The 19,695-nt window shown below is 38.5% G+C and overlaps 1 protein-coding gene across 1 annotated transcript in view; it reads right to left on the reverse strand.

Annotated features, from left to right (window-relative positions):
- FHDC1 (FH2 domain containing 1) overlaps nucleotides 1–19,695 on the reverse strand; it is a 33,605-nt gene that overhangs the window by 2,733 nt on the left and 11,177 nt on the right. Inside the window, exons 2-10 of the mRNA XM_063310105.1 lie at nucleotides 18,474–18,535; nucleotides 17,686–17,788; nucleotides 9,284–9,369; nucleotides 9,097–9,197; nucleotides 5,778–5,848; nucleotides 5,563–5,670; nucleotides 4,906–4,976; nucleotides 4,293–4,410; nucleotides 1,057–1,221 (exon numbers count right to left, since the gene is read on the reverse strand). Of these exons, the coding sequence (XP_063166175.1) occupies nucleotides 1,057–1,221; nucleotides 4,293–4,410; nucleotides 4,906–4,976; nucleotides 5,563–5,670; nucleotides 5,778–5,848; nucleotides 9,097–9,197; nucleotides 9,284–9,369; nucleotides 17,686–17,788; nucleotides 18,474–18,535 (885 nt within the window). The remainder of the gene's footprint in view (nucleotides 1–1,056; nucleotides 1,222–4,292; nucleotides 4,411–4,905; nucleotides 4,977–5,562; nucleotides 5,671–5,777; nucleotides 5,849–9,096; nucleotides 9,198–9,283; nucleotides 9,370–17,685; nucleotides 17,789–18,473; nucleotides 18,536–19,695) is intronic.

Here is a 19,695-nt window from a genome sequence, read left to right on the forward strand (position 1 = left end):
TCCACACACAATTAGTATTTGCACAGACCCCATTTAGAACCTTCTAGGGTTTATAAAAACATCTGATAGGAGCTCTACGCCACACATACCACACAACTCCCATTGAATCCCTTCAGGTTCTAAGGCTAAAATAGAAGATATGAGAGATCTTTTGAGACCAAGTGAGGTACGAGGATGAATTGTGTGAATGCACAATAACCACTCAAAGAACTGCAGTCCTTCATCATGGTGTCTGTGATGCATAGACATAGGTGATTAGCGAGCATCTTACTGAAAGGGAGTAAGTAATACATTGGCTCCAATTATTCTGCCTGTCTGATAAGATCTGACAGGGTTGGCAGCTCTAGGTTCATCACTTAAGGGTACTATCTGGCAAGACCCAGGTGACATGCCTTCTGTGTTGCTGCACCTGCCCTAAGGCATGGCTTCACCCAAGAGATCCAGATGGTCCCAGTCTTACCTGCCTTTTGGAAGACCATAAAGCCCTGGCTTTTCTTCCAGGAACTCAGTTGGGAGTTTTTGTGATTGTCTGGGCTATTCTTGACTTCTTTGGATGGATGAAGTTGCCTCATGTGCAGCATGTTTTATTTTTAATTTTTTTTTTATTATGTGTTGGCAGGATGTTGTTTTTATCTGGGTATGCTATTCGTGATTGGGTGGCAATATAAATTAATACATAAATGAATAAAATCAAGAATAACAGTGCTTTATAAAATACTCATTATTCCATTGCATCTGAGGGGCTTTGCAGGAACCAAACCCACAGCCACACATATTTGTATGCACATGTATATACATTATTTACTCCAAGAACTTTATGATGTTGAGTTTTGCAGAGACAGCCCTTTCACGAATCTGGCAAGAGTAGGAGAAAATCAGGAAAATCAGGAAGGAGCAGACGAACGGGGACAAGGTAATAGAGATCATAGCACCCTTGTAGCCCCAAAGGCTCTGAAAGGTGTCATGCATTATTTAACTCAAAAAATCACCTAATCATAAAGCAGCTTTATTAGTTAAGGCCCAATAGATATTTCTGAGTTTTGGAGTTATTGTTACCTTAACGGCTTTGTTGAATCTTAGACAAAAATCTCGAAAGATCTGAAAGCATTCCTCCAGTTTCATAGTTTCTTTGTCTTCACACAAAAAATCTATAAGGGCATGTGCTTCTTTCATCAGATCTCGTTTCCAATGGTCAAGTTCTTTTAGTTCTTTAACAGCAAACTTTAAATAAAAGCAAAATACATAGAGATTGATGAATGACTATTTCCTACATGCTATGCATGCATGTGCTAATTTCAGCCTCAGTGAAATCCAGAATTAGAGTCATCTGTAGCTAGAGACTATAGGACTATAGCACTGGCACAACAGTTGCTGTGCTCACCTTGGCCTACATACAGCTTTTTATCCTTCCCATCAAACAGGTTTTGCAGGATTTTTTTTTTAAGTATGACACAAACTTGTGATACAAGTTTATACAAAACAATAGTAGAATGAGTGGACACTTCACAGGCAATGATTTATTTGTGCCACCAGCATTCAATATTCAGAAATGAATCAAATGTATTATACCTCTCCTGACTAATGGCAAATCCCCCAAGGGCAGCCTCCCCCTCCCCTTTATTCCAGTGAAGTGTTAGAAAAAGGGAGGGGAAAAAAAAGTGAAATAAGCAATAAAGGTATCTTGCCATATAAAGAATTTTAATTATTGTCTGAATACATTGGTATTCTAGTGCTGAATTTATCTCACTGAAAGGAATGGAATATATGTTCATTGTTTTCCTGCCAACTAACTCATTGTATCTACAGTGATGCAGAAGATATTCAACTCTGAAATCTGTCTGAAGTTATTCCTATAGCCTATAAACAGATAACATCCTCCTATATGTATCAAGAGCTTGAGCATCTGTTCTTATCTTATGATTAAAATAACCCTTAGGAACACTTAGTTTCAAACTCAAATCCAATTTAACAAATAACCAGTAACAGATATTTGATCAAGGTAAGATGCTGCAATCGTGCATTTGAAGAAGACTGGGTTATTTTTCCAATTCCTATTTGTTTGTTTTTTTTAAAAAAAACATGCAACAGAAACAAAGAAGATGCCTTCAGCATTTTCATTTACTAAAAGAGCATTCTTTAAAAAGAGATGTCAGTGCCAGACATGTATTAAACTTCGTTTTCTTGAGAGCTTTGCTTATAAAGAAAGAACACAACTGGGAAGCCTGAGGGTTTACAAGGAATGGAGATATATAAATGCTGTCTTCAGAAGGGTTGATTATCTTAAATTCATCAGTCATCCAAAAGAAAAAAAAAAGCTGTTTCACTCAGCAAGGCAGTTATGGACATAACCTAAAGAAGGGGCATGAAAAATTGGCTCCACCTTTCTTATTAGGTAGCTCGTTTATGAGTCATGATGATGAGAGAAGTAGATTTTTAAATCATGTTATTTACTCACCATTTTTAGGAAAGATTATATAAGATGCATTTGTAAAATCAAGACAGACCAAAACCTAGAATCAATCTAATTAAAATTAATGTGACAAATATATGTTGATAGTGTAAGATCAACAAGGACATTAGGAAAGCTTAAACATTTCCCAATACTGAACAGGCAATACAAAATCATTTGCAGTATTAACTGTTACCAATGAAGTACAGGAGCATAGATAGATTGGCAGCTGCCATTAATGTAAACCGTAACACCTAATATTCAAAGATTAAACAATAAGATGTCCCATGGCAAACTATTAATTTGACAAAACCCAACTACACTTCACCCTAAATAATTTCCCATTTATACACTCAGTAGTTATCAGTATAGAGTGGATAAATGGGAAATTATTTAGGGTGAACTGTAGTCAAACTTTAAAAATTTTGCTTTCTCATATTGCTTAGAAATAGAATACTTTCAGAATATTTATTTAAATAAAACTAAAATTGTAACTAACATAGTCTGAACATACTTGAGTTTATAAAATCCAATTGGACACCAGACTGATTAAGTATTAGAAAATGCAACAGCTTATCTGAGTAGGGTGCTCTTACTCTAATTACTAATTTACAAACTAATAGGACTCTGATTCCTGCTGTTCAACTGTTCTGTCCTTTCTATAGAAATAATTAATAAAACACTTAAAAGACTTTTAAAAACCAGGGTGTCTAAGATTCTCTATAACTGGAAGAACTATATGTCTGCTACAGTACTTTTTGCAAACAAAATCAGAGATTCCAGGAAAGAATGTTCTGATCACCGGTATAAAGGCAAATAGATAAGTTTATACTACTTGGTTTTCAAATTGAAACAGAAGTGCAGTTAAAGGTTTCCCCTAAATTTCAGACTAGTTTACATACTGGAGTGACAATATTTGTTAAGGAAACAAACCTTTAAAGCATTATTTTTTTGCAAGCAGAGGAAAGTGGGTGGCCAGGAAATATGACTGATCAACCAGTTAGCACTGCTTAAATAATAGGTACTTGGCAAAACCATTTCACACCAATTAAGAAAGCATACCTTTATAGGACAACAGATTAAGCCCCTTTAACTGTGAAAATCAACCCCTTATAATGCCTACATAACTTTAGCAAGATCATCACTGAAAAGGGTTTTTCAGAGAAACAAGGGGTTTATTATCTGTTAAGCACATAAATTGACTTTAAATTAGACAGCTCAATATTATTTATTTATTTATTTATTTATTTTCTATCCCACTTTTCTATCCCAAGGGACGCGGTGGCGCTGCGGGTTAAACCGCTGAGCTGTCGATCGGAAGGTCGGCGGTTCGAAACCGCGCGGCGGGGTGAGCTCCCGTTGTTAATCCCAGCTCCTGCTCACCTAGCAGTTCGAAAACATGCAAATGTGAGTAGATCAATAGGTACCGCTTCGGCGGGAAGGTAACGGCGTTCCGAGTCGTCATGCTGGCCACATGACCCGGAAGTGTCTATGACAACGCCGGCTCCAAGGCTTAGAAACGGAGATGAGCACCGCCCCCTAGAGTCGGATTCGACTGGACTTTACGTCAAGAGAAACCTTTACCTTTTACTATCCCACTTTTATTATTTTTATAAATAAGTCAAGGTGGGGAACATACCTATTACCCCTTCCTGCTCCTATTTTCACCACAACAATAACCCTGTTGTTGTGGGGAAAAGGGCTGAGAGAGAGTGACTGGCCCAAGGTCACCCAGCCGGCTTTCATGCCTAAGGTGGGACCAGAACTCACAGCCTCCTGGTTTCTAGCCCAGCCCCTTAACCACCAGACCAAAGAACAGAAATGCCGGGAATCTGTGACACACCTGAAGGAATCCTTCCATCTGCCGAAAGAGTTCTGAGTCCCGGCGAATACAATCCTTTAAAGATTTTGTCTTTGATGACAGGGAGTGAAGTTCAGTTTCAATACTTTCTAGGGATATCCTGCAGAGAAAGAGTAATCTGAATCCACTTTGAAAAAGATCTCTTCCCCATTGAAATGTGGGCAACTTAAAACATGCCATAGGACTCATTAGTGAACAGAGTCTAATTAAGCAACTCTCAGTTGAACATTTAGTTGCACCATGACGTGTTGTATTTGTATTAATTAAAGTAATATGAGTGTTATGATTCTGCATCTTTAGTGGAAAGATACACTGACAAGTTGTTAAATAAAATTATTATAATCAATTTATTTAATTAAATATGCATAACGTAATAACCTCTAATAAGTTAACTGCCATGAAAAAACCCCTTAAAAATTGATGAGCTCAACCTCTAAACAGAAATGCTGCAGGCATCATTCTTTTCACTGTGAAAATGAAAACACAGTCTATAGTAAACATTTCTTAAGATCTCAGTTTTCATGCCCAAACTTCGCACACCCATTTAAGTGCTCCATGAAGAGAATGGCCCAATGTTTACAGTTTTCTTACTTACCTTGCTGCCTCATGGACATGCTTCAATTTTTCTGAAAAGGTTAGAAGAACTTTATCTTTCTTATGGGCTTCCTGCAACAAACAAAAAATCCCAGTAACATTCCATTATTATGCTGAAATCAGCAGCAATCAATTTAGATTTTTTGCCACAACAATTAAGACGTTTCTGCTTTAAATGTGCTGGGTTTTTTTTCTTCAAAAATTCATTTAAAAAGCAGATAAGGTTCAATCTTAATTGTGGACAGTTTTAGAAAGACTGAGTATTAGTCTACGCTGAATACAATCAAATTGCACTAGGGGAGACCATTAGATAAAGGCAGTGTACTAACACCTTTTCTGAAAACTAATACAGCATTTCCTGCTTAATCTCTTTTATCTCTTCCCTCTGGAAACTTCAGATTAGCTGTTAAACCAGTTTGCAGGGGGATATTCACAAAGTCACTGAAATTAATGCTAAATTTTAGATTCTCAGGAGCATAGCAAACTAGGCAAAGATTCCAATAGAAAAGAATAAGCACAGATTACATGAATAAAAACAGGAGAAACAAGATTTTTGCTCCTCAATTCTGCAGCTCCTATCTGTCCCATAATATCCTATCCATCACCTATTCCTTCTGCTTAGGTTTCTATGTTATCTTAGAAATGGCTATTTGCATACCAAAGCAACAAAATGAAGCAGATTCATCCCAGGCTTGTTTGCTTTTGTATCTGCCAACTTGAGTAATGAGGATAGCTTGAAGCCAACTGCATTGCCAGCACAGCCTCCCTATGGAGAAAGGGGGAGGGGGAGGCAGAAATGATATGGGAGGTCAATCCACAATGCTTGCAATTCTTTGCCCTACTCGCCATCTGCAATGAGGCTTATCCACTTACTGCATTCATAATATTCCCAGCCTGAAGGACCAAGTGCAATATGGAATGCAACTCTTCACAGCACATCAGCTCTGGAAAAAAGGTAAGAATTATTATGGGTGTTTGTTTAGGAGGCAAAAAATATACTTCATTATCTTGCACATTCAATTTATCTTATTTTATTTTCTTAGAGAAAGCTATACTAAATGTAAAGATCTAGGGCTAATTTAGGGAGGAGATATAAATCTACTACTTGAGCAAAAATATTCGCTGGAGCTAAGGAAAAGCTTATCAGAGGAAATAGCGGAAGCTGCCTTGCTGCATCCCCCTGCTGACAACTTTTCTAAAGTCTCTTCTGAAACCTGAAGGCCTTACTCTATGAGATGATGGACCTCTTCACAGGAGACAAGGGAAACAAAACTTTTAGGTGTCTCCTCTTCTTTGCTACAGCATATGCCATTTAGTAGGGTCTTCTAAATATGAGAGTTTGTGGGGAGGGGGGCTTGGGAGGGTTCTGAGGAAAGGAAATGGAGAACTCAGCTTCATTCTGATACTTGATTTGATACTGTCAGCCTCAGTATTCTTCTGGACTGGTTGCGGGGGTTAGGAGTGAGAGGCACTGTGCTCTAGTGGTTCACCTCCTTCCTCAGCAGTTGGTTCCAGCTGGTGTTGACAGAAGTGGGGGAGAGCTTGCATCCACAGCCCCTCATGTGTGGGGTGCCTCAGGGCTCAACGCTCTCCACTCTCCTGTTCAACATCTACATGAAACTGGTGAGGTCATCCACCAGTTTGGGGTGCAGTATCATCAGTATGCTGATGATACCCAGTTCTACATCTCAACCCTGAGGGCACAGGTGCTCTGTCTGGAGGCTGTTCTAGTCTGGGTGGGGTAGGACAGACTTCAGCTCAATCCTAACAAGACTGAGTGGCTGTGGCTGCTTGGACTTCCTAGGTTGGGGATGTCACCATCCTTGGTCTTGGATGGGCTGCACTTCCCCAAGATGGCGTGCAACTTGGATGTCCTTCTGGACTTGCAGCTACTGCTCAAAGAGGAGATGGCAGCTGTGCCCTTTCCTCAATCAGAAGGCCTTTCAGACAGTTACTCATGCCCTGGTCACTTCATGCTTGGATTATTGTAATGTGCTCTAAATGAGGCTGCCCTTGAAGACCACCTGAAGCTACAGCTGGTTCAAAATGCAGCGGTGTGAGCAGTAACAGGTGCCTCTCAATGTGCCCATGTGTCACCACTGCTATACGAGCTGCATTGGCTGCCAGGTGGCTTCCGAGAGCAATTCAAGGTGCTGGTTATTACCTGTAAAGCCCTGCATGGCATAGGGCCTGGATACCTGAGAGACCGCTTGTCTCCAATAGTTTCTGCCCATCCAGTGCGTTCCAGCAGAGTGGGTGCACCCCAGGTCCCCTCCATTAAATACTGCCATCTTGTGGGACCTAGGAAGTGTGCCTTCTTTGTTGCAGCCCCCACCCTCTGGAACAGCATCCCCCCAGAAATAAAGATGGCGCCCTCTCTCCTGGGGTTTCAGAAAGCTTTGAAAACTCAGCTCTGGTTCCAGGCCTGGGGTTGATGTTTGTCATTGTTTAATGGTCCCTGTTTTGTTTTGTGGGTTTTGTTAGCAGAGTATTTTAGTCTGAGCTGCCTGTTGATTTAGTGTTTCTTACTGTTTTTATGGGGTTTTTTTTTAGTTTTGTATGCTTCCCAGAGTCTACTGGAGTTTAAATGCCAATATATTTAAATAAATTTATTTAAATGCCAATACATTAAAATAAATAATGCATTAAAATAAATAATAATTTTGCACACTTTTCTTTGGAACCATCTGTATGTTTCCACACTAGCCATCAATGGCATGCTGAATGTTTTGGAACCAGTCCTGGAAAGAGAATCGGATAGCTAGAAAGTATAACGAGTTAACAGTCTCTTACAAGACAAGGCCATTACCTTTTACAAATCAGTCTTCAAGTGACAACAATATTTTTTCTTCTATTCATGAACAGAAGAAAACATAAGGCCTCCTCACTTCAAAAAATTCAGACTAGTTGCACTTCTCAAAAGTAATCATAAATTAGGCTAAAAAGAAGGTTGGAAAAATGGAAACATAACTTGTTCACCTAACATCAAAGCTTTGCATAATGCTATCAATATATACTAGTCCTTCGCTTTGGAAATAAATATGCCATAATTAGAAATTCCAGACTAAATTTCATAATTTGTGCAATTACTCCTTTTAAACAGATGTATGAAAACAATACCTAGAAGATTAATTTATTTTTCTAGATTAAACATCTATTCCCCTAAAACAATGTTCATCACCCTTGGCTACAATGAATTTCATGTATGAAGGGATCTGCAAAAGGAAGAATGAGTTATGATGCACAACCGTCCTTTTAGTTCAGATGTCAAGAGGGCTAAAGCTAGTGGGAAAGGTCTGCTCTGAGTGAATTATGTATTCTGCAGTTGGAGGACCAATATACTGAAAATTGCCAGAGGCTGATTAACTAGAGTAAGCCTGAGGAACCCCTATCCATTTAGATGTTGCTGCTGGCTAATGGACAGATAGCATTCTCATTCCACAGGCCAATAAAGGTCCAAGCAGCACAGCAGATTCAACCCAGAGTAGGTATTTCTGCCAACCAGCAGCTGAGAGAAAAGAGATACAGTATGATTAGATCTTAAGAATCAGTGGGAGGTTCCATATATTTTCCTAATCTATACTGTGATTTATTTGGCACAAGATTTGGCAACCATTGTGGTTTGCAAACTATAGTTTAACTGTTTTGTGAATCCATCTTCTTTTAAGTTATTCAATAAACCATGACTAAACATACTTTAGCTTAGCATTAGTCAGAAACCAATGACTACATATCTGCACAATGCAATGATTTTCATTCAATAAATTAAGCACCATTACTGGGTCACAATAGCATTGCTACTATGTAAATGAATAATGTATAAAAGAAAAATGAACGCACAATTGTGCTATTCCCAGGACTAAAAAAGATTATTGGAAAAGACACTGTTACTCAAAGTATGGGAAAAGATTAAAAGTTATATGATGTTAAGAAAAGCAAAAGCAAAATACAGGAAAGTAGAAAAAAATAAAAATGGTTCTATCAGCTTGAGAATACATCGAAAATTATTACACACACAAGATTGATAACATATGTACGTGGCAAAACACACCCTTATGGAATGTGTCAGAGCTAGCTTCCTTCTTTAAATAGCTAACAGGTACCTGAAATTCCAGATCTCATCTCTCTAGTTAGTTGATTAACCTGTTAAGAAAAACAAGATCCTAATGCATGCTGCAGCATGTTTAATTACCCTTTGTAGCCATTTTTATAATTGTCATGTTTTTCTGCAGTGAAGTACATGATGGAGAAAATTCTTTTTTTAACACCATTGCTTCAATGCGCAGGGAATAGCTGAAAACAAACAAAATAAGCTTTAGGTCTCTGATACAAGAAATAGTGAATTTATGGTGAATAAAAAGGATTTAACATTTCCTTACTTTGGCACCTGGATTAGCAAATACATAAATGAATCTGCTTGACACAATTTTGATAGATCTCCACTGAACTCCTTTAATTTCTTTACCTAGAAGTGAGGGGAAAAAGATAAAGAAGATATATACTCTATATACTCTGCGTGTGTGTGTGTGTGCACGCACACATACACACAAAATCAATCAAAAATGAAGTGAAATGTTAAAAGAGCATATTTAAGAGTTCATCATAGTTAAAAATTATTCTGAGATTAAAATGAAAAGATATGCCATGCCCACACTGTTTAATATCTAGGATTAGCAACTATATTATGTGATATTATTGTCTACAGTCCTCTAAATTTCTTGTCTATTATTTGAAGGGAAAAGAAATGATACCATGACTACATTTTATGTCAATAAAAGTTTCCAGGAGCATTAAAAAGAAGTGGTGTGTCTGATCGCTGCTTCCTACAATTTGCTGTACAGGCAGTCCTCGACTTATAACCATTTGTTCAGCAACTGTTCAAAGTTACCGCAGTGCTGAATGAAGGGACTTACAACCAGACCTTGAAGTTACGACCATTGCAGTGTGGCCCCCCTTGTGGTAACATGATCAAAATTTGGGTGCTTGGCAGCCTGCCTGCCCTTATGACCTCAGGGATGCTTTGATTGCCCCACCCACCCATCTCCCCCATCTATGTCCTTTTGGCTTCCTGCACTCCGTGGCCCCTGCTGCCCTAGCTGCCCTTCGCCATCTTCTTACTCCTGCTGCTGACCAAGCATGCCCGACCTGGCCCTTTATGAGGCAGCTGCTGGCTTTCTTCCCAAGATTCCATGCAGTGGTTTCCTCACGAAACCTGGGGAAGACGGCCTCACATGGCCAGCAGCTGCCTGGTGAAGGGCCAGGGCAGGCACGCCTCATCAGCAGTGGGAGCGAGAAGATGACAAAGGTCAGTGGGTCCTCGAAGTGCAGGGTAGTGAGGGCGACTGCAGCTGAGACTCGGCTGTGGCAGCTGTGGCTTCCCAGGGTGCTGTGGCTTCCTGAGTGCTGCAGCTTGCTGGGGCTTCCTGGGTGCTGCAGATTGGTGTCATGCTGCTGGGACAGCTTAGGCTTCGAGGGGTGGTCACGGCTTTGCGCTACACTGTAGCCCCAGAGCTGTGGCACACCAAGAAGCTCCTGAGCCACAGCATAGCAAGCAGCCCCAGAGCTGCACAGTTCTGGGGCTGCTTGCCACCCCACAAGGCCGGGAGCAAGGTGGCCAAAAGGGCAGAGATCGGGGGAGGACAGGAGGGTGTTGGGAGTTAGAGGAGGCAGTCCCTTACCTTACCAAGGCTCGGGGCTGGGAGGGACCAAGGCAGGAATGGTTTGGAGTGGGGTGGGTCCTCGCCTAAGGACCCATGGAATTCACTTAACGACATCAACGGGGATTTCCAGGATTGCTGCTGTTAAGCAATGCAGTCATGTGACATCTTGCTTTATGACCACATCGCTTAGTGATGGAATTTCCGGTCCCAATTGAGGTCGTAAGTCAAGGACTACCTGTAACATCTAGTTCTAGCCCAGGATACTTTTAAGTTTTTGCAAATCATGGCAGCACTTCCCATGCCCCAATATTATCTGTGCTAAGTAAACTAAATTCCCAAGCCTTATGTCTCGACATGAAAATACTATTGTGTGAAGGTTTAAAACATGTCAATAAGCAAATGTACTTCAAAGAAAAACAGCCTGATTTTCACAATAAATAAGTTAATCTGACTTCATTCTGCCTGGTAAGTAACAGGCGTAGACAAGGCCTCAAAATCAATCTTCATCTTCTCACAATTTCAGTATAATGTACATACACCAGGCAGTTAGCAGCATTCAATGCTACAAAATAGCATGACAGCTCACCAACTCATTAGCACATAAATAATTAAAAAACAAGTCGTGTCTCATTTCTCTCTCTGCATTTCTCCTTCAGGAGAGCAATTCTTGGCCTCTATACAAATCAGATGTTTCTTTCATTATATATTTCTTTCCCCTGACATATTTTAGAATCTAAGGGTGGGTTAATGTGAAGAGGGAACTGTTTTTAAACCAAATAAAATTCTACACTTCTCAGGTGGCTTTTTCTGAATAGGTATTGCTAGCCATTTAATGGAAAATCCCTCATACAACATGGTATTTGCTTGAAACATATTACAAATTACAAATAAAGGCATTTGTAATTCAGACTTTTGAAGAGCATCAGATTGAAGAAGCCTGATCTGGCTTAAAAGACATTTCTAAATGTACAGCACATTAAAAAAAACTTTAGCAATTAACAATTACTATGCCACAGAGACAATAACAAAGTCACTTCCACATACTATGTAAATGAATGAAAACATAATATGTGTAAGTATTTATAGGACTCATCTGAATATACAGATTCCCTACATATATGGCACTATAAAAACAATGCTCTTGCTAAAGTCAAGGTTATCCTTTTTGTGAAATAAAATCACAATGCTAACTGGCAACAGTGATGAGAGAACATCTGTGACCCTTTCTATCATGACTGTCACCAGTTGGCAGTTAGAGGTATTTTGGTCCATTCCTCTTTACAGAACTGCTTTAACCTGCTGATATTTTTAGATTGTCTTGCATGAATATCTCACTTCAGGTTATGCTATAATATCTGTACTTCATTTGGGTTAAGATCAGAGCTTTGACTCAGCCATTTCAAAATGAGAAATTTATTCTGTTTCATCCACTCTGTTGTAGAATTTACTTGGGTGTTCTGGACTGCTGTCATACTGTATGACCCACATTCATTTAAGCTTCAGTCATGGATCCAGATGTTCTCTTGTAGAATTTCTCATTACCCTTGTTCCTCAATGATTGCCAGCCATTTAGGTTCCAAGGCCAACCCAAACCTTCCCATTGCAATGCTTCACAGCTGGGATGAGGTTCTTTAGTTGGAATGCAATGGAATGAAAATGTTAATTTTCTCCAAATATAACGTTTCTCATTAGTGCCAAAAAGTTTCACTTTCATCTCATCTGTCCACAGAACATTGTTCCAATAGCCTGCTGGCATGTCCAGCATGGCCTCTGGCAAACTTAAAATGTGTAGCAACATGCTTTCTGGACAATAGTGGTACCTCCCATGCATATCACTCCTCTTCTTTTTTTTCTTGTGTGGACTCCTAGCCATTGACACCACATAATGTAAAAGTATCCTGCACAACCTATGACCCTGGGATTATTTGGAGTGTTGTTGCTCTTGGGGTGATTTTTGTTGGATGACCATTCTTGGGAAGGTGCTGTATTTTGTCCATCTATATACTATTTGCCAGAGAGTGAATTGATAGAGGCCTTGAACTGATCAATCACACCTGAAAGACATTTCATTGATTCAAACAGTTGACTCAACTTACCACCTTAAGAGAGCTGATTATCACATACTTCACATACTTCTTTTAATAAAGACAGCGAATGTGTCAATGTGTTCAATGAAGACATGACACAGCACACTCTTTGAGTATTATTTCTTTAACCAGAATCTCTTTATCTGTTAAATGGGCTTAGGTAAATTCTGATCAAATTGTAGGTCACTGATTATGGATAGTTCCAGAAGGTTCACAAACTTTTCACCACTGCATGTGCCTCCAGAACAGGAGTATTCAAAAGATGTGATGTGCAGGTGATACAAAATACTATCAACTTTCATTCTTCTCCAGTTCTTGCTACAAAAACCAGTTTCACCATACACATTTTATGCACCTAATGATGATTTCTAAAGCTGTCAGAACCTGGGTGTATTACAGGGAAAGAGAGGAATACCTCAATGTGACCATGCTGCAGTCAGGCAAGAGCATTTTGCACAGGTTCAAAGGTATTAGTTACCTATGGTTATTTGTTTAATGGCCCTTGTTTTGTTTTGATTTGTTTTGTGAGTTTTGTTACTAGAACATGTTAGTCTAAGCTATCTGTTGACTTAATATTTTAGCTGTTTTTATTTTATTTATTTATTTATATTTATATTTAATTTTTATCCTGCCTAATTTTATTATTTTTATAAATAACTCAAGGCAGCAAACATACCTAATACTCCTTCCTCCTCCTATTTTTCCCACAACAGCAACCCTGTGAAGTGAGTTGGGCTGAGAGAGAGTGACTGGCCCAAGGTCACCCAGCCGGCTTTCGTGCCTAAGGACTAGAACTCTCAGTCTCTGGGTTTCTAGCCCAGCACCTTAACTACTAGACCAAACTGGCTCTCTTTTATGTCTCTTTTAGTTTTGTGCACAGCCCAGAGTCCACTGGAGATGGTCAGCCAATAAATTTAAATAATTTAATAATAATAGTAATAATAATAATAATCTATAGAGCCCATACTTAATTGCCAATAATTAAAAATTCTTTCTTCAAAAGAATTATTTATTTATTTATTTATCTATCAAATTTATCACCGCCCATCTCCCCTACAAGGAGGGATTCTGGGTGGTTATTTTAAAAATATTTTTAAAGCTGCAACAACCTTGCAGCAATGCTTCCTTTCCTTTTTATGTTTTATGTTTGAAGCCACATCCATATCTGCTTTATAAAACTTCAGCAAAACACTGAAGCTTTTCAAAGATGCTGCCTAGATCACTAAACTACTTTGCACTTCATTTTAAGTTATTGCTATTGATGTAGCATCTACTGTCATATAAATATCCATATAATACTGATATGGCATTAAAGTAGAATCAGCACAGTTGCATTCATATTACACATGTAATATGTAAGTTAGGTCTTTGGAATATAGTAGGTTCATAATTAAAGGTATGAAAATACATGCAAGGTAGGATTTGATGAATTTCAAAGAGGCATTTTTCTCTTTACTTGCTAAATTCAGAATGGTGTAATCCTACCCATTCCTAGCTTTTACTGTTGTATGTTGTTTAGCACAAGAAATATGACTGAAACATTAGATAGATCAGCCAGGAAGGTAAGACAGTAGTCTAAAGGGAGGGGGGAACCATGAAACAACCCACAACCTGTATTAAGGGCCTTACTTAAATAATACAGGATTATGTCACACTCAAAGAATTTCTAGGTTCAGTACAATGCAATCTAACTTCTTTGTTTTACTAAAACCCTGTATTACACCTCAATTTAATATTCGTTATTACTGACTGAAGAACAACTGTAAGAGTTCAGCATACTCATCTGATACAATTGAGTTCACATATCAGGCAAACAAGGTTTGTTTTCACCATGGTTTGTTGAATAAATCCAATGGCCAGTTTCAAACATCATAATAACCATAAGATGCATATTTATTGCAAATGTGATTTAGTATAATGTGTCAAGTGTGATGTATGACTTGTTTGTGATTTCCTGGCTCATTCTAGTTTGATTTTGCACCCAAACTTCTAATCAATCACAGAGATGTAGACAGCTATAAAATAGGGTGGGAGACAAACCAGGAATTGGCCAGACAAGCCAGAACCACTTTCCTCAGCTGCAAGCCGATTCTAGCTGCAAGCCTGATTCTAGCTTATTTAACAACCTCATTGAAACAGTGCATGACATCACTTAGCGTGGTGTGTGAACAAAGCCATTTTATTTGACTTCTAAACATTTCCAGCCTTCTTGCATGCCAATTTCAGCACCTCTTAAAACCACTGGTAGATGAAGAGTCATTAAGTGCCCAACTCCCAACCTCACAGATCACTAATGAAAGAGACTTTGTTACTTGAGCAGATGCTGTACGGAACAGCTACTTGAGACCAAAGAATCAAACTTTCTACTTAAACATAGTAAATATTTCAAGGATTTAAGCTGTAAACTAGGCAATAAACTGACTTACTCTAAATTAACAAATCTGTATCAGTGTAAACTAAGTATTCTGCATAAACAAGAGTCCACAAATATAATCACCATGGGAACTGCCTGGCCACTTTTTAGCAACCTTTCCTGTCCTTATCTCCACCTTCCTGTGCTTTAAAGGGCAGCCAAACCCTTGCTGCCACCCTGAGCCTAAAGTGGGGAGAGGGGACATTTTTAATATTTGACTCTGCTATACTTTGAAGACTTTCCAATTGCCTGCAGAGTACTGGGTCAGGTCAAAGATGAGACCGTCCTTTGTATCTTATGAGTAAATTTTGGCAAAATCTGAAGCTGCTAGTATGGATTTATGGCAAGGAGCAAGGTACTATATAAAAAACTCAAGCTCTGTGCCAGCTGTTTTCTGGGATCTCTTTGTATTTAAAAACTTTACAAATTTTAATCTAAAACAATATAATCATACTGCTTTATATGCATCTTTTATCACAGGCTATAACTTGCAGTGTGACACTGAGTGCAACAACTATACAGTTAAATGTTAACACAGGTTTTTTTTTCCCCTTTGGAGTCTGAGACATTTAAAAATTGCTTTATCCTATATGGAGTCTTAATAGCAGCCTTAGCTTGATCATTAACAGGTCTACTTTGCTCAATTTTTAACTAAAAAAACTGTGTCAAAGCGAAGTGTTGTTGAAAGAAGATATCTGTGTGAATACTTCAATGTTTCTAATGTGTCTGCAATAATGTGTTCAAGTTGAAGCATGTAAAAGTTGAGTTAAAAGAAAACATTCATGATACTATACACATTTACTTGCAGTCTTGCTAAATTGAAATTTTATGTCTTCCTTGTTCTTTGCACATTGGTTTTCTCTTTCTCCTTCCCATATTAGTTTCATTTGATGGTAAAACAGATTTAGCAATAACTGCTTAAGCTATCTTTTACCCAGTCCAGTGCCCCCCACATTTATTGGAGTTTAACTTCTAAAATACCAGTTCAAAAGCCCAGAAGAAGAGTCCCAAATGTTATATAATCTCTATATATTCTAGTGTATAGTCCTGCATCTACCTTAGTATTTTATACTTCCTTCAGATTATCTTTTGTTTTTCTTTTTGCAGTATTTTGACTGATACTACTTTTTGAGTGTTTCTTCCTACTGCAACTCAAATTAAATATGGAAGTCTCAACTTTCCTTTCTTCATAAAAAGTAAGTGCACATGCACACACACACACAGAATCCTAATGAAACCACCATGGAGAAACCTATTTCTCTTCATTCCTCAAAGCATGCTTCCTTAGCAGTATTTCCAGTTCTACCCCTTCCTTCTCACCCCATTTACAAGAAGGCTGTTATACTGCTTTTTCGTTTTTCTGCATGTCAAAGATTCCATTTGTATCTGTTTTGGAGCTACTGTTCACGACCTTGAGGACTGTTGGTTGTCCCTTACTATAGTTATGTACAGTATTTATAACTCTGCTACATCTTTTTTTTTTAAGCTAATTTCTTGACAGGTCTATGAAAATTTTCTCATGTTTTCCTTATTCTCAGAACAACTTTTCCATTTCTGTATCTGTAACTCCTTCCATACATTAAGCAGGCTTTCTTGGCCTAAAATAGTCCTAACGGTTTCCTTGTACTTCTCAGATGCAGCCTTTTGCCTGCATTTTATTTTGTCACTCACATAGCCAATCTCCTAAGCAGGATTGAATACTTAATGTCTTTTCAAAAATGGTCAAATCAAGAACACAATAAGAAAGAGAGAAGTATTCATCTCTAAGAGTTCCATAATAGCCTGCTGGCATGTCCTCCATATTTACAACATCTAGCAATAAAAGCCTCATAAATAATATCTGTTCAAATTTTGATGCTGTTATCAAGATTTATGACAGTAATCAGCAAATCTTGAACCTAAAGCATGGAACTAGTTACACAAGACTAACATATCATGACTGGTATGTTTTCTTTTTATTTCTGTGCTATAAATGTAAAAGTCTGAGTTTTTCTTCCTTTCCCAAAAATAGAACTATGGGTTTATTTATTTACTTCATGCCATGTAGGTGCTGCCCAACTACTTCATGCCATTTAGGTGCTGCTAAACTCTACGCAACTAACAATATAATAAACAAGAAAAATAAAAACACACCCAACAAGGGGCTCCATCTGTTTCACCCCAAGGCCTGGAAGAACAACCAGGTCTTCAAGGCCTTTTGGAATACCAACAGGGTGAGAGCCACATGGATCTCAGGGGGAACCTTAATCCAGAGGGAAGGTGCTGCAACAGTAATGCCATGTTTCCTGGCTCCTCACTGCTTAATCAAAGGTCTCTGGAGCATGCCAACTCTGCCAGCATGTACCAGCTGGGCAGAAACCATGGGAGTTAGGCAGTCCCCCCAAAAACCTAGCCTAATGACATGTAGGGCTTTATAGGTAGCAAGCAGCACCTTGAATTGCACCTGGAAGCATACCAACAACCATTGCAGCTTGTGAAGCAGAGGTGTCACATGGGCATACCAAGGCATGCTCATCACTGCCTATGCCACTGCATTCTGGACCAATTGAAGTTTCCAAGTGGCTTTCAAGAGCAACCTTTCTTATTAAGATATAAAACTTGCCAGACAATCCTATTCTTACCTCCTCAGTTTCTGGCAATAACTTAAGAAGTTCACGCAGGGTCTCAGAACTATAGAGGTCAAGTCTTCCAATGTGAAGATCTTCAATTATAGAGTCAAGCGATCTTAGTGAGACAATAAAATAAAATAAATAAAATAAAAACACATTTTAGTTTAGGAACACAGGATTTCTGTAGCTTAAACAGCCTTTATCAACCTAATGCCTTCCAGATACATAGGGCTTCAATTTTTATAATTCTCAGCCAGTATGGCTAATGCTGTTCAGGAATTATGGGAAGAAACCCAGCATATCTGGATGCATCAAGCTGGGGAAGGCTGGACCTTCTTTAAAATATCACATGCTGTTCCAAAGCAATATTCAATAGCAAAACAGAGGTAAGTGTACAGCTGCCTCTGAGCAAGTTTCTCTGAAATAAACACAACTCTGTTTCTTAAAAAGCCATTAATATCAAGGCATTGTCCTTACCATCATGATGTTTTTGTATTATAGAAAACAAACTTTAAGAAAAATAAGATATAATTTAAAAGACAGCAGCTTACCTTTAACTAAAACTACATCTAATATTGTAATTTTATTCATTACCTAAAATTTCAAAATTAGTGCTCAAAAGTGAAATTTAAGGCTAACCTAAGTATAAAGTAAAGTTAACAAGCCTAATTGACAAATAACTTGAATATGTTTTCAAGATAAATTAAGCTTGTAACTATACTACTCATGGCTGAATATTTCTCTTTTCTTGATGTCATGTAATCACGTCTAACAATTGCAATAGCAGGAAAATAACTTACTTTTTAAACTGTTTGAGAAAAATCCCAATATTCATACTTCTTTTGGCATCCAAAATATTAATCTGAAAATGGCAGCAAAATAAATTATCCAAACAGAACAAAGTAATTATAATTATCTTAAGAAAAGGTAAACATGCTTCCCAAAATAATGAGTTAATATCCACAAAGACCATTGGAAAAAATCATTAGTATACACAACTAATATAGTTCTGCTGAAATATGGACAAAATTGTCACTGTCAGGTCTCTTTCAGATTGCTATAATAAGAACAATTCTGAAACTTCAGTTGGTGAAAATAAATTAGGTTGCTAACTGGTACAAGCAGATACAGTAATATTGTGCCAGTATTTCATTATCTGCCCTGGCTGTATAATAAGGAAAAATAGGTGGATTCCAGGAATCATTTTTGTTGTGGTATCATTATGGGCCCACCCCAGGCAGGCTCACCTAGCCCCTACATTGTGTTATTTTTAATTAAAAGTCCTTCTCCTGCCTAGAACTGCAGTCCCTCCAGAGCAGTGTTTCTCAGCCTTGGCACCTTTAAGATGTGTGGACTTCCCATACTGGCTGGTGAATTCTGGGAGTTGAAGTCCAGACATCTTAAAGGTGCCAAGGTTGAGAAACACTGCTCCAGAAAAATCTGTTGGGGGGTTACATAGCAAGTGTGGCTGATGAAAGGACTGGCTACAGTAAATGTCACGTGTAAGGGCAGGGCTACCATTCTCTGATATGTATTTTCCCTCTTCTTTCTGACTTGCTTTTTTCCTTTCTCTCTTGTTCTCTCTCTTGTTCCCCTCTCTCTCTTACTCTGTCTCTTCTAATGCTGGGAAAGGTGAAAGGGAAGGGAAGAGGATGACCAGCAACAAGGTGGACAGACTCTGTTACAGTGGCGATGAGTGCACTGTTAGGAGACCTGAAAGACCAGGTTAGGGACAGATCATCATGGAGAAAATCTATCTATGTGGTTGCTAAGAGTCAATTACAACATGATGGCACATAACCAACCAACCAACCTCTTGTTCTGTTTCTGACCCCTTTTCTTTCTCCTAAGTAGCAAGATGAGCAGAAAAGAGAGATACCTCAGCCCAAAGATCCAAATAAACTAGCTGAAAGCTAGTTGATATTAGACTGAAAGCTACATGCAGTCCAAGTGCCACAAACTAATTATGCTGCTCGGTGCACTTAACTTGTTGTAAAACATTCTGGAAAGTTATTGTATGCT

The sequence above is a fragment of the Candoia aspera genome, chromosome 8, assembly GCF_035149785.1.
Source record: "Candoia aspera isolate rCanAsp1 chromosome 8, rCanAsp1.hap2, whole genome shotgun sequence".
In the NCBI taxonomy this organism is placed as follows: domain Eukaryota; kingdom Metazoa; phylum Chordata; class Lepidosauria; order Squamata; family Boidae; genus Candoia; species Candoia aspera.